General features: G+C 32.4%; 1 protein-coding gene and 1 pseudogene across 1 annotated transcript; one reads left to right on the plus strand and one right to left on the minus strand.

Annotated features, from left to right (window-relative positions):
- Positions 1 to 3,597: 3,597 nt before the first annotated feature.
- Positions 3,598 to 4,638, minus strand: LOC129869853 (uncharacterized; annotated as a pseudogene).
- Positions 4,639 to 11,550: 6,912 nt separating this feature from the next.
- On the plus strand, positions 11,551 to 14,369 carry LOC129871747 (pentatricopeptide repeat-containing protein At2g02750). Its single transcript, XM_055946728.1, has one exon. It carries the CDS (start codon positions 11,716 to 11,718, stop codon positions 13,561 to 13,563), a length of 1,848 nt encoding a protein of 615 aa, XP_055802703.1. The 5' UTR covers positions 11,551 to 11,715; the 3' UTR covers positions 13,564 to 14,369.
- The last annotated feature ends 253 nt before the right edge of the window (positions 14,370 to 14,622 follow it).

Consider the following 14,622-nt stretch of genomic DNA (forward strand, 5'->3'; position numbering starts at 1 on the left):
CTTTTGCTACCTCCTATTGTTTTTGGGTTTAAAAAAAATACATGAGAATTTCTTTTTGTAATATTCAACACACCCGATAATATGCTAATTGTTAGACTAAATGTTGTCACATGTGAGAAAGAAAGAGAAATTGGACGATAATAGGTTTTCATAATTGGACAACTATTTGACTCCTAATAGGATTAATTATATGACTCTTTTTTAATTTTTACGCTAAGGCAGGACGATGATATGTTTTCATAATTGGACAACTGTTTGACTCCTAATAGGATTTAATTATATGATTCTTTTTCAATTTTTACTCTAAGCAACACTTAAAAACAAAAAAAGCATTACGTAAATATTTGACTCCTATTTGTGTTGTATTACGTAAATATTAATTTAGTCATTTTCTCATTATATATGTTTTTCTTGCTAATCACAATATTTATTTACATAGTCGACACTCTGGTATGGATTATGTACCTTTGTAAAATATATCGTATTTTCATAATTTGATACATGATAATTTGATACACGATTATACATCATATTTTCTTGTAGTACTCGCATAATGTATGATTTCAAAACCGAATCAAATGTTACTTGGTAATTTCAGTAGTATCATTTGAAAAAAGATTTTCACATGACAATTTACACATAAAAGGTAAAAATAAGTAATAGAAGAAAAGAAAAGTTTGTAGGAACCATGACTATTTTATGACTCGTCCAATTTAAGTAAGGTTGTTGACTATTTTATGACTGATAAATCTAGAAAAATTGATTACTTAAAAAAAAAATGAAGAGAGGCAAAAGTTGGGTTAGATTTAGAAACGGGTTTGGGTGTTGGCTTGGGTGAGTTTTTTCTTATTTGATAAAAAGAATTATGTGGACCGATGAAAATTGGCCATTTATTTAGTTAAATTGCATGTCATATTTTTATTAACTAAAGGACATTTTTTTAAAACCAAGATGGGAAAGAGGATTTTTGAACAATTTATAATAGGTTGAGACCATTTTTGAACTTTTTCCCATTTAAAAAGGACATTACAGAGTTTGTAATTAATAATAGTATAAAAATCTGTAAACAATTTATTTATTTTTTGCTGATTTTACGATTTTTGATTATTTTGTATATATATGTTTTTTAAATACAGTAATAATAATATAGGAGAAAATATGCAAAAAATATTTTTTGATTTCAAGGGAAGTTGACTTCGTAAGTAAAGTAACTGCTCGTTTTTGCTTATTTTTTTGTATTTTCCTTTTTAAATAATTACTAGTACCCGTGCGATGTGTGGATGTTATAAACTTATGGTTATGATTTTATTTTTTTGAACATGTTAGATTATATTAAACCAAAAAATTTCTAATTATTATCTTATTTTGTAATACAATATACCTAATAATAATTGAAGAAACAAATTTTATTTATAAATAAAATCATCAAATAACTTTTCGATATACTCCAAATATCATAATTAGATACAAACAATCTGAAAGTATAAAATGATTAAAAAATAAGAACACTATAATTTAGAGAATATTTGACAATCTCTCAAAATAAGTTCTTTTAATTCTTTTCGTGTCTTCAATATTTTAAGAAAATATAATTTTTATTTTTATCTAAGCAAAAATCTTAAGTGAGAATTCACTTTTCCATCATGTCAAAGGTCAATAACAAACAAACTTTCAATCTCATAAAGATAGAATTATGATTTGAGTAAATCATTAGCCTCCTCAAATCCTACCTATTAAATAACAATGACTATGTTGCTGTTGATGTTAGAAAAATATACAGTGCAATTATTAATTAATTATTTTTATAACTTAACTTTTGAATTTTGGCTTCATGTCTTACATAAGATTGCTTCATGTCTTACATAAGATTTATACTTTATTTTAAATTGTTTCAATACATTCTCATATTTTGTATCAAATATTTTCAATATGATTTCTCTTTCCATTCTTTGCATATCATTGTTGCATTATCTATCATTTAATTTTCTTTTATGTATTCTTTATTTATTTTATCTTAGTGGTCAAATTATTTTAATGAATAACCTCACATTATAATTCTTTTATAGATCAATTTCTCTATTATGTTAAATAAATTTTAATTTTTTAAATAATTAAATTGTAACCAATAGATGGCCGCCACGTGTTAAAATATTATTCAAATTAATTAATTAAAATTCTATTAAATAAATTTTAATTTATAATTAATTTTAAATAATTAAATTGAATGAAAAATGAATTAAACTTGAATAAAAAATGAATTGCATACATATTAAAGTTGAATTAGAAGAGAATTTGACATGAATGAAAAGTGTAGCTACTGAAAAAGTCTTTAGTGATATACAGAAACACAAAATTGATATTAAACTTGAACTTAAAATGAATTACATATACACTAAAGTTGAATTAGAAGAGAATTAGACACGAATGAAAATTTTAGTTATTGAAAAAGCCTCCAGTAATCCATAGAACACAAAAATGAATTAGACTTGAACTAAAAATGAATTACATACACACTAAAGTTGAATTAGAAGAGAATTAGACACGAATAAAAATTGTAGCTAATGAAAAAACCTTCAATGATCTATAGACCACAAAAAATGAATTAAACTTGTATCTTCTCCAAGATTGTGTTAGGTCCCTCTCATATTTGATTGTCTCTGGCTACAGTACTTATATGGCTCCTCACAGCAGCATGTATCAAGATCGGGAGGCCTCAGATTGCAAGGCGTGCCATTGAACTTGCTGAACAGCGGTTGTCCAAGAATGGGTGGCCTGAATATTATGATGGAAAACTTGGCCGATTCATAGGCAAGCAAGCTCGTAAATACCAAACATGGTCAATTGCTGGTTATTTGATGGCAAAGAGGATGCTTGAAGACCCATCTCATTTGGGAATGATTTCACTTGAGGAGGACAAGCAGCTGAAACCTGTCTTGAAATGATCAGCTTCGTTTTGATTAGATATATCTCACCTCTGACATTCAGAAGTTGTTTCTAGCCTAACATGTTGTCATATATCCCAGAATGTGGGGAAATACAATTGAAGCCCCAGGTCAAGCAAGTGAGAAGTAAAAAAAACAGAGTAGAACTAACAAGGCCTTGTCAAAATTAGTACAAAATGTGTAGTCAGATTTGGTTAGGCTGATTCCTTCCTGTTTACCTGGAATTGCTATTAAAGTTGAATTAGAAGAGAATTCGACATGAATGAAAAGTGTAGCTACTGAAAAAGTCTTTAGTGATCTACAGAAACACCAAATTGATATTAAACTTGAACTTAAAATGAATTACATACACACTAAAGTTGAATTAGAAGAGAATTAAACACGAATGAAAAATGTAGTTATTGAAAAAGCCTCCAGTAATCCATAGAACACAAAAATGAATTAGACTTGAACTAAAAATGAATTACATACACACTAAAGTTGAATTAGAAGAGAATTAGACACGAATAAAAATTGTAGCTAATGAAAAAACCTTCAGTGATATATAGACCACAAAAAATGAATTAAACTTGAACTAAAAAATGAATTATTGTAGCAAACTAATGCCCTAAAACAAACAGAGTTTATTCTTTATTTCAAATGTCATTCTTTATTCTTAATCCAAAGGCCTAACATTCTTGCAAGTCTTCCTGTTGTGACCTTGTTGTCCACAATAGCTGCATGTTATTTTTGATTTTTTGAATCCATCTTCTCTTAATTGTTTGTGTCTTTTATAATTTGGCCTCTCAGGAGGTCTCTTTCCAAGTGGTAGAAGTACAATCTCTTCAAGAACGTGTGTTGGTATATTCCAAGTGCTTTCATCTGGGAAGGGATTCAAGTGAAACTGGTATGTCAACAATAAATTCTCTCTTGTGTAGTAATCAGAGCAATATTTTTCATAACCAGTGTGTTTTGTTGTTAAAAAAGCCAAAGCATGTGGACATGGCAGCTCATCCAATTGAAATCTCCCACATGTGCATGTACGTTGTTGAAGACATACTGTGAATCGTGTAATGCCATCAAGTACTGTATACACATATTCATTTATCTCCCTAACCTATGAAAAATAAGAAAAAATATAAGCAAGAGAGATGTTACATGTGAATCAGAAGAAAAAATATTAGCAAAAAGAAATTTACAGATACCATACTCTTAATTTCTCCAATGTAGTTTTGTTACGTTGTAGAATTTTTTCATACTTTTTCCCAAGGTAAAATTCTGAAAATATTGCCTTTAACCTGTTATTGTTATTCCATTTTTGAATAAGTTGTCTCATGAATTCTAGGAGGTGCAAGACTGTAAGAACTTTGGCATGTCTTGTTCTTGAATTGACTGATTCTGCAATGTTTGATGTCATCATCCAAGTCCTATTTACCTGAGCATGAACACGTGACTATTTGTTGTATCCAATGTTCAGCAAGTAGTCTTTAATCCTCTTGTCTATCTTCTCAACAATTTCCATATGTTGATTAAACTCTATCGTGGTGTATGTTTTTGCCATAGAATAGAATAATTTTGTTACCTTTTGCTGACTCTTTCTGAAGTTTTTTATTATGTTTTGCAACAAGTGCCATATACATGCGAAATGAGGTATTTCATCATAGACAATTGAAGTTGCCTTAATAATGCTTGCATGCCTATCCGAAACGATACACATTTCTGATCTTTGACCAAATGCCTCTCTGAATTGTTCAAAAAACCACCTCCAAGATGCATCATTCTCTAAATCAAGAATGGCATAAGCAAGAGGCAATATACTCCCTGCATCAGGTATAATGTTTAATACATTTTTATTTCATGTGTAATACACTTTTAATACATTGTGTAGACTTTTAATACAAATTAGAATTTCATTTATAGAAGCATTAGTATTGTATTCGAAAAGTCTCACCTGCTGCATCTAAGGTATTAATTGTTAGCATTGTCCTTTTGTATGCTCCTTTTAGAAAAGTTCCATCAACAACTACAATTGGTCTACAATACTTCCATCATTTTATCAATGTAAACAGAGCTAAAAATGCATATAGGAAATGATCATCCTCTGATTTGTGCAATCTTATATAAGAACCAGGGTAAGTTGCCTCTAGTATGTTAAAGTAACTTGGAAACTTTGCATATGATTGAGCTTGATCACCTCGGACTAATTCAAGAGCTTTTTCTTTAGCTCTCCAAGCTTGCATATTTGTGAGCCGCACACCATATTCTTGTAACATGTCATTTTGTATATCTCTTGGTGTGTAGTTGACATCTGGATCAATACATTTGGCAATAATAATACTCCCAACAACTGTGTTTGTTGCTTGTCTTTCCGATAATGAATTATGTAGCAACAAATACGTGTGTTCGCTTTTAAAATCTCTAATAGCGAACATTTGAGATTTATTCACGCTTGAAGTGCGTAAATTCCAAGTACAGTTTTCTCCGAGGCATTGTATTGAATAGTTGTTGAAAACAAATTATTAATAGACAATCAATAGTATAAACTAACTTGAATTTGAGTCTTACCATGTTGAGTTTGATCTCATTGTATTGAATTTGAAGTGTTTAAGAATGGAATGTCTTTTTAGTGCACTGGTAAGGACATATTTATTTTTATAAACTTGATCTTTCTCAAAAAAAGATTGATTGGGGTTAATAATGATGCCTGGTTGTATTTCTTCTTGCTCATCAACTTCCTCACATGATCCAAAGCCAATTAACTCTAGCGCATCACCGATACCACTAAATGCATTAGAAAAGTATGAATTGTGTGTAATCCTCATGTCTTCTGAAGTGTCTGAACATAATAGTGGAATTAAGGTGGAATCACTCTCCAAGTTGACCGATTCAGTGGTTGTGACACATAAAGGGTATTTTGACATATCTCTATGTTCCCTTTGTGTTTCAATATACACTTTTACTCCCATATCGTTATGAATTTGAATTGGAGGAGACCTTTCATCAATCTTATATCTAATTTTAACTTTACTTGTTGATGTATCTATTGACAATTGAGCAGCAATCACAGAAATGAGGCTAGCAAATATTGAATCGGTATTTATCAGTACACCATCTGCCAAGTAATTAATATACTTGTTGCTAGAATCCTATCGGCCATTGAAGTAAAGTAGCACAGCCAGATTAGCCTTATTTTTCTCCTGCATATTTTTTGAAGATTCCAATGAAAATGCTGATTTAGAAATTAAACCATTGTTCTGTTTTGCTATGTTGTTGTCGTTGTTACTTTGACCAAGAAAGTAGTATATTCTCGACAAACAAATAAGAAAAGTAGAAATATAAACACAAGCAGAGATCACAAAGATTCCAAATAAAGGGTAATATAGTAGGAAAAACTTATTATCAGGCTTACAACTGAAGTCACTCAACTTAGTCAGCATCAGGCATCATGTGAATTCTCAAGTTTTTCCCATGAAGCACAAATATATGTCTGTCTCTGTGTATTGTATATAGTATCATATTTATTATAAGCATAAAAGATTTTTCTAAAGTGCAAGAATTGAACCTTCAGCTTTTTTATATACTTGTATATAAATCCATCAATCAAAAACTTAACTGATCATATAGCTAATCAAATAACAACTGGAAAAACATGTCCCTGCAAAGAAAATAAGTACTTAGAGGATGGATAGAAAAAAGAGAAAGATCATATACATGATCAGTTCACGGATTGGCTAGTGCATTCCCTAGCAAAGTGGCTTGCCTCTCCACAGTATATTAATTAAACTTGAACAACAAAGGTATTACACACACATTAAACTTGAATTAGAAGAGAATTAGACACGAATGAAACATGTATCTAATAAAACCAGCTTTCAGTGATTTGTAGGCCACAAAAATGAATTAAAGTTGAACAACAAAGTAATTACACACACATTAAACTTGAATTAAAAGAGAATTAGAGACGAATAAAATTTGTAGCTAACAAAACCAACCTTCTCTGTAAGCCACAAAAATGAATTAAACTTGAATTAGAAGAGTATTAGACACGAATGAAACATGTAGCTAACAAAACCAACCTTCAGTGATCTGTAGACCACAAAAATGAATTAAACTTGAACAACAAACGTATTACATACACATTAAACTTGAATTAGAAGAGAATTAGATATGAATGAAATGTGTATCTAATGAAACCAACATTTAGTGATTTGTAGGCCACAAAAAATGAATTAAACTTGAACAAAAACTGTATTACACACACATTAAACAAGTAAACAAGTAATTGTGATAAACGTAGAAACAAAAATAAACTTTCATATTGAATCACAATTGAATACAAATCGTGTATCGCTAATGAATTAGGTATGCAATCTAATTCAAACCTTCAAACAATTAAACATTCAACCATTCAAACATTTAAGTAGTCACAGATCTCTACTCAGAAATCACAATTCTTCAACTGATTCAAATCTGCATTCACCTAAATTTTGCCATTCTTCGGTCTATCATGCAAGGCAGCGGGGAGATTGATGATGATGTCACACATCGTATTGGGGTAGGGTGGATGAAATGGAGGATCGCTTCCGGAGTGCTATGTGACAAGAATGTGCCACCAAAACTTAAGGGCAAGTTCTACAAAGTGGTGGTTAGACCGGCTATGCTGTATGGGGCGGAGTGTTGGCCAGTTAAGACTTCTCACATTCAAAAGATAAAAGTTGCTGAGATGAGAATGCTGAGATGGATGTGTGGGCACACCAGGAGCGACAAGATTAGAAATGAGGCTATTCGGGACAAGGTAGGAGTGGCTTCGGTGGAAGACAAGATGCGGGAAATGCGACTGAGATGGTATGGACATGTGAAGAGGAGAGACACAGATGCCCCAGTGCGGAGGTGTGAGAGGCTGGCCATGGATGGTTACAGAAGAGGTAGGGGTAGGCCGAAGAAGTATTGGGGAGAGGTGATTAGACAGGACATGGCGCAGTTACAGCTTACGGAGGACATGACCTTAGATAGGAGGGTGTGGAGGACCCACATTAGGGTAGAATGCTAGTTCATAGTCTCGTTATTCTTCTCTATTCATAGGTGTAGTAGTGCATTACGATCTCTTGCACTTTGACTTCTGATTTCTGTTATTTCTGTTATTATTTATTGCTTTCTATGCTTTGATTACTCTATTTTACCTGTGACGCTTTCATTATTTATTTAATCGTTATTTGTTATTTGTATTTATTTATTTGTATTTATTTGTTATCTATTCGTTATTTGTTTGTTGTTTTTCTCATAAAGCTTTTAATTTTCTATTCTTATTTAATATTTTTTATGCATTTATGCTTTTACTGAACCGAGGGTCTCCAGGAAACAGCCGTCCTACCTTGATAGGAGTAAGGTCTGCGTACATTCTACCCTCCCCAGACCCCATGTTGTGGGATTTCACTAGGTTGTTGTTGTTGTTGTTGTTCTGTAATAACATACGCCTTAATCATTATATAACACAAAACATTCATTCACACATACAAATAAACTGTAAACATAGGAGATCAAAGTTAAATAGATGAACATACGGCGAATCTGAGAAGAAGACAAGATTTGCCGATAGAAAAATCACCGATTAACAACAGTTTAAACAAGTAATCGCTGCAATCAAAAAAACAAAAATCAGTAATAAAAATGAAAAATTATGGAGAAAATTTCACATGAATATTGTTGAATATCGTACTATTTGTTGCTCATGTTTGCTTCTTCCTCTTTTTGTCTATGGAGAATAAAAAGTTTTCTTCTGAGAATTGAGATTCCACCGAATACACATCACTTAATTCCAAAATTGGAGTACAAATATTGTAGAAAGTTGTAGTTGAGAAGCTATGAAGCTAAGTATTGCCCTAATTTTGGAGAAAATTATGGGTGAAAAGATTGGAGAGAATATTGGTGTAGCAAATTTGGAGAGAAACAGGGGAAGAGAAAATAGCGGGTGAGAGTTAATTTAATTCAAACAATTTGTTATATATGGTTAAAATAATTATGTTGTTCTATATGATAAATATTTTTTGAATACTGTACATTTAGGTGATTTACCCATAATAAATTATATACATAAATTTTATAATTATATTTATAAAAATTTATTAATTTTCATAAATACTATTTTTTTGAATGAAAAATTTATTTATATTTGATAGGCTAATGGATTTACATCTTACACTCATTCCTAAAAGAAAGTCATGAATTCAAACTCACTTATTCAAAAAAATCGATCTAAAAATGCACTTGCCAACAATAGTTTGATTAAAAAAATGATTCTATGGTTACTTAATGGGTCAAAGATATCTTTTTTTCAAATAAATATTTTGTTTTTTTCTTTTTAAACACATTCTTTTTCTAATGATGATTTTTTAATTAGAAAATAATTATTCTACTTCAATTAAGAAAAAATCAAAAATTAAAAATAGTTTCTATATTATTAAGAATTTGTTTATCGTTATCAAAATGAAAATTAATGATGGAGTAACTATAATCTTATATATATATATATATATATATATATCAGTTAAAAAGGTACATGGAGTTATTCTATTTTAATTATTAAAATGAGATTAAGAAGAAAAAAGATTATTTCATACCTATTTATTAATTAAAATGTATTTTTTAAAACGAAACAAAAACTGTGTTCTTTAATAGTAATAGTTTTTATTAGAAATAGAATATGTTTAAAAATAAAAAATAATATTAATATATGTATTTGAAAAATGACATTTTGATCTATTAAATAATAATAAAGATATTTTTTGATCAAATTATTAGTAATAAGAATATTTCTTGACCAAAATATTAACGATAAAAATATTTTTGAATCATACTATTAATTAAGAATATTTTTATTTAATTTCACATAATCTAAATTATTTTTGATCCTATCCCTATCAAAATAATAATAAAAGATTTCCCAACGCTAGTCAATCTCTCCTACAATGGGAGACCTGAAACAATTAAAAACAAACCATTTTCATGGGGGCGGCGCTAGTAAGGTCCAAATCTTATTCGATAAAAAATTATATTATTTATATATAATTAAAATTATTTTATATATAGATGTGTATCTATCCACTAAGGATGGAAAAATCAAATTCAACCCGAATAGAGACGTAGCCAAAATTTTAAGTTTATAAATTTTGTATTTTTAAAAAATGCAACTTATTGGATTCTTGATTATTTGTACATATTAAGAATTTTAAACACAAATATAGAGTTTAAGATAAAATTACAGGGTTAATGCTCAGATCGTATACTCTAGCTCCGACCCGGCCCACCCAATCCATCCAATCCGTTTAAATTTAGGCGGGTTATTGATTCACCAATTTATTAACTCTCAATCCATTTCAATTCAACACATTTCAATCCATTAAAAATTGAGTTGACAACCCATTAATAGATTTTGTCCCGTTCTATAATTAAAACAACAACAATAACATACCCCGTAAAATTTTATAAGTGGGGTCTGGGGAGAGTAGAATGTACGCAGATCTTACCACTACCTCATGGAGATAGAGATGTTGTTTTCAAAAGACCCCTGACTCAACAATATCAATCCTAAGTAAGAGAGAAAAATAATATATATAACATAATGGCTAAAACGAAAAGCGTTGCAAATTCTACAAGACAAGAACAATAATACTAACAAAGTATTGTGATAATCAAAAGGCAATAACAACACAACTACAGCTGCACACCTAGACCTAAGACCAACCATAAATCCTCATAAGGCAAGACAACATTCTACCCATATTATCCTTCTACCTAATACACAACCTCCACTTCTTTCTATCTAAGGTCATATTCTCGGTGATATGAAGTTGCGTCATATCCTGTCTAATCACCTCTCCCCAATATTTTTTTTCGATCTACCCCTATCCCTTTGTATAACCCCTCAAATCCAACCGCTCACACCTCCTAACTGATGCGTCGACACCCCTCATCTGCATATGCCCAAACCATTTTAGTCTCATTTCTCTCGTTTTGTTTGTCATAGAGGCCACTCCCACATTCTCCCGAATAACCTCGTTCCTTATCTTAACACTCCGAGTGTGTCCACACATCCTTCTCAGCATCCTTATCTCCTCAACATACATCTTTTGAACATGAGAGTTCTTGACTGATCAACACTCCATTTCATATAACGACAGTCTAACTACCATTCTGTATACCTTACCTTTAAGTTTAGGTGGTATCTTCTTATCACACAGAACTCTGGATGCAAGCCTCCATTTTATTCATGATGCCCCAATGCGATGCATGACATCATCATCGATGTCCCCACTACTTTGGATGACTGATCTAAGATATTTAAAACTTTCTCTTTGGGGGATAGATTGAGTGGCAAGCCTCACTTCTATGTGCTCTTCATCAATTGCACCACTGAATTTGCATTCTAAATATTCTATTTTGCTCCTGCTCAATTTGAACCCTTTGAATTCCAGAGTTTGTCTCCAAACCTCCAACCAATCGTTAACTCTGTCCCGAGTATCATCAATCAAAACTTAACTCATTACCCAATTAAAACTTTATAAAAATTAGATTAGGTTTTGATCCATTCTATAATTCATTATCCAATTCATTTTGATCCAAATAAATTTGAGTTGAGTTGGTGTTGACCGTACCTGTCCAAGTCACACTCCTGTCTTCCACTTTCTTCAACTTTCTTGTTCATATTTTGGTCCGCAACTGAATTTTCAGCTCACAATTCTTTCCATCCTCAGAGTATTGGTTCAGTATTTAATGCTTACTATGAAGGGAGTAATCCATGAAGAATCAAATAACAAAATTGGTAGCCAATGGACTTTACAAAGAAGCCATTAACTTGTATTCCCACCTCCATTCCTCTTCTTTATGTCCCACCAAATTCACCTTCCCTTGTCTCTTCAAAGCCTGCGCCAAGCTAAGGGCTATACCACAAGGTCAAATACTCCATACCCTTTTCATAAAATACGGGTTTGACACGGATGTATACGCAGCAACATCTCTTATTGGTATGTACATGAAATTTGCATTAGTGGACACTGCCTTGAAGGTGTTCTACGAAATTCCTCAACGAAATATTGCTTCATTAAATGCTATCATTTCTGGGTTTTCTCAAAATGGGTATTACGTTGATGCTTTTAGGATGTTTGGGTTATTTAGTGGTTCATTGTTTAGGCCGGATTCAGTTACTATAGCTAGTGTTTTATCAGGGTGTGTAAATATTAATCATGGTGTTCAAATGCATTCTTGGGGTATAAAGATTGGTGTGGAAATGGATATATATGCGGTTACTTCGATTTTGAGTATGTACTTGAATTGTGTTGATTGTGTTTCTGCTACGAGGTTGTTTGAATTGGTTAAGAATAAGAATGTGGTGTGCTATAATGCGTTTATTTCAGGGATGCTGCGAAATGGGGTGGAGGAAGTGGTTTTGGATGCGTTTAAGAAAATGTTACTAGACGAAGAACCGAATGAAGTGACTTTAATATCTGTTCTCTCTGCTACTGCTAATCTTAAGAATGTGGAGTTTGGTAGGCAAGTTCATGGACTTATTATGAAAATTGAGTTACAATCTCATACAATGGTGGGAACTGCACTTGTAGATATGTATTCGAAATGCTGTTTCTGGTTATGTGCGTATGAAATCTTCAAAGAGTTGGGTGGCAGCAGGAATTTGATAACGTGGAATTCGATGATTACTGGAATGATGTTGAATGAGCAATCAGAGAAAGCTGTTGAGCTTTTCGTGGAATTGGAATCGGAAGGATTGAAACCAGATTCAGTAACATGGAATTCAATGATCAGTGGGTTTTTGCTGTTGCAAAAAAAGGCTGAAGCTTTTATGTTCTTCAGGAAAATGCTTTCTGCTGGTGTCGTTCCCAGTGTGAAATCTATTACTAGTCTTCTGACGGCGTGCTCTTCTCTATCCTCATTCCGTTTCGGCCAAGAGATTCACGGATATACTTTTAGGATGGAAAACATTATTGATGAATTTATTTTCACCGCAATCGTTGATATGTACATGAAGTGTGGACAATTTCCTTTGGCCCGGAAGGTTTTTGATCAGTTGGAAGTAAAATATGATGATCCTGCTGTCTGGAATGTAATGATTTCAGGGTATGGAAGGAACGGGGAAGGTGAAGCTGCTTTTGAAATTTTCTCTCTGATGCTAATGGAGAAAGTACAACCAAATTCAGCAACTTTGAATTGCATGTTGTCTGTGTGCAGCCACATCGGACAATTGGAGAAAGCATGGCAAGTTTTTAGCTTGATGATCACAGATTTTGGCTTAACCCCAACCCTAAAGCAACTTAATATTATGGTTGATCTACTTGCTCGATCTGGTCAGCTGGATGAAGCTAGAGAACTACTACAGCTCATCCCCAAACCATCTGCATCTGTTTTTGCTTCTTTATTAGCAGCTTCTGAGCAATTCTCTAATGCTAAGATGGGAGAAGAAATGACCAAAAAGCTCTCAGAATTGGAGCCAGAAAGCCCTGTTCCTTTTGTGATTTTGTCCAACCTCTATGCTAGACAAGGAAGATGGGACGATGCTGAAAGAATCAGAGAAACAATTGATGAAAGGGGACTCGAAAAACTACCAGGCTACAGTACTGTAGGAGTGACATAAACTAACATCTTGTATGTGCTAAAACTGGTAGAACCGACTACTATTGGATCTTATGCCTGATCTGCACTAACTGGCTCTCACTCTAATTTTTTACTCCAATCATTGCCCCAACATTCCTTGCGCGAGAAAATCCAGAATCGATGTTAAAGATGTTGGTGGTTAAAAATTGGAGCAAGCACACAATTGACTTCATTAACCTTGCCACTTGTCGCAGATCCTGTGAACTAACTTGGAAGCCAGGCAGTACGAAGAGTTGGATCAAGCTTGCGTGCTATTAGTGTGACAATCTTCATGGCCCATGTGTTGCCTAAGCAATTGTTTGTGAAGTCCTTTCCGGTCAGCTTCATTCAATTAGGATGGTCAAATTTGAAACTAACAGGAAACATATACAAGCTTATATGATAAAAGTTTAAATCACTGTGACGTTGAGAGTATTGATGTTGAATGTGATTTATTATGTCTCTAAGTTCAATTGAAATTCTCTAATGGAGTTGCAGCAAAGAAAAAGTGAAGTGTTGGACCAAGCGCCTTTTTTTTTTTTTGAAGTATAACAGCCAGTGCTGTTAAAAGTCATCTCTTTGTCACTTAAAGCAATGAAGCTATGTGAAGAAAGGGGCTCCTCATAGGTGAAGCCATGGGCTTCAAAAAGTGTGCGCTTCAAATAATGACGAAAAGGGTTAGTTCTTTGTTACTCGATTTTGAGGAGTTGGATTAACAATGATGTTCTGACCATCTTGCGTGCACTTTTACTTTTTCATAGGGTACTCATTTTATACCACCAGCATATGTTTCAGGAATTCTACCAGCTGAGCTTTAGAAAGATGGAAAGAAATCACCTAGCTTTTTCGCTTTTGTGGAATTTAAACCCTGGTCTTCCATGGTTCTAGTCCTACTGCATTGATCGTTAAGTCATACTATTTGGTGTCCAAGCTTAAAATGTATTCAAATTTTTGGAATCTATTTTCTTCTAAAAATAAATTCTTTAAAAATAAGGAAATGACTTCTCAATAGAAATAGAGTAAATAAATTGCACAAGTGGCATTCCATAATGATTGTCTC

Source organism: Solanum dulcamara, chromosome 10, assembly GCF_947179165.1.
Source record: "Solanum dulcamara chromosome 10, daSolDulc1.2, whole genome shotgun sequence".
In the NCBI taxonomy this organism is placed as follows: domain Eukaryota; kingdom Viridiplantae; phylum Streptophyta; class Magnoliopsida; order Solanales; family Solanaceae; genus Solanum; species Solanum dulcamara.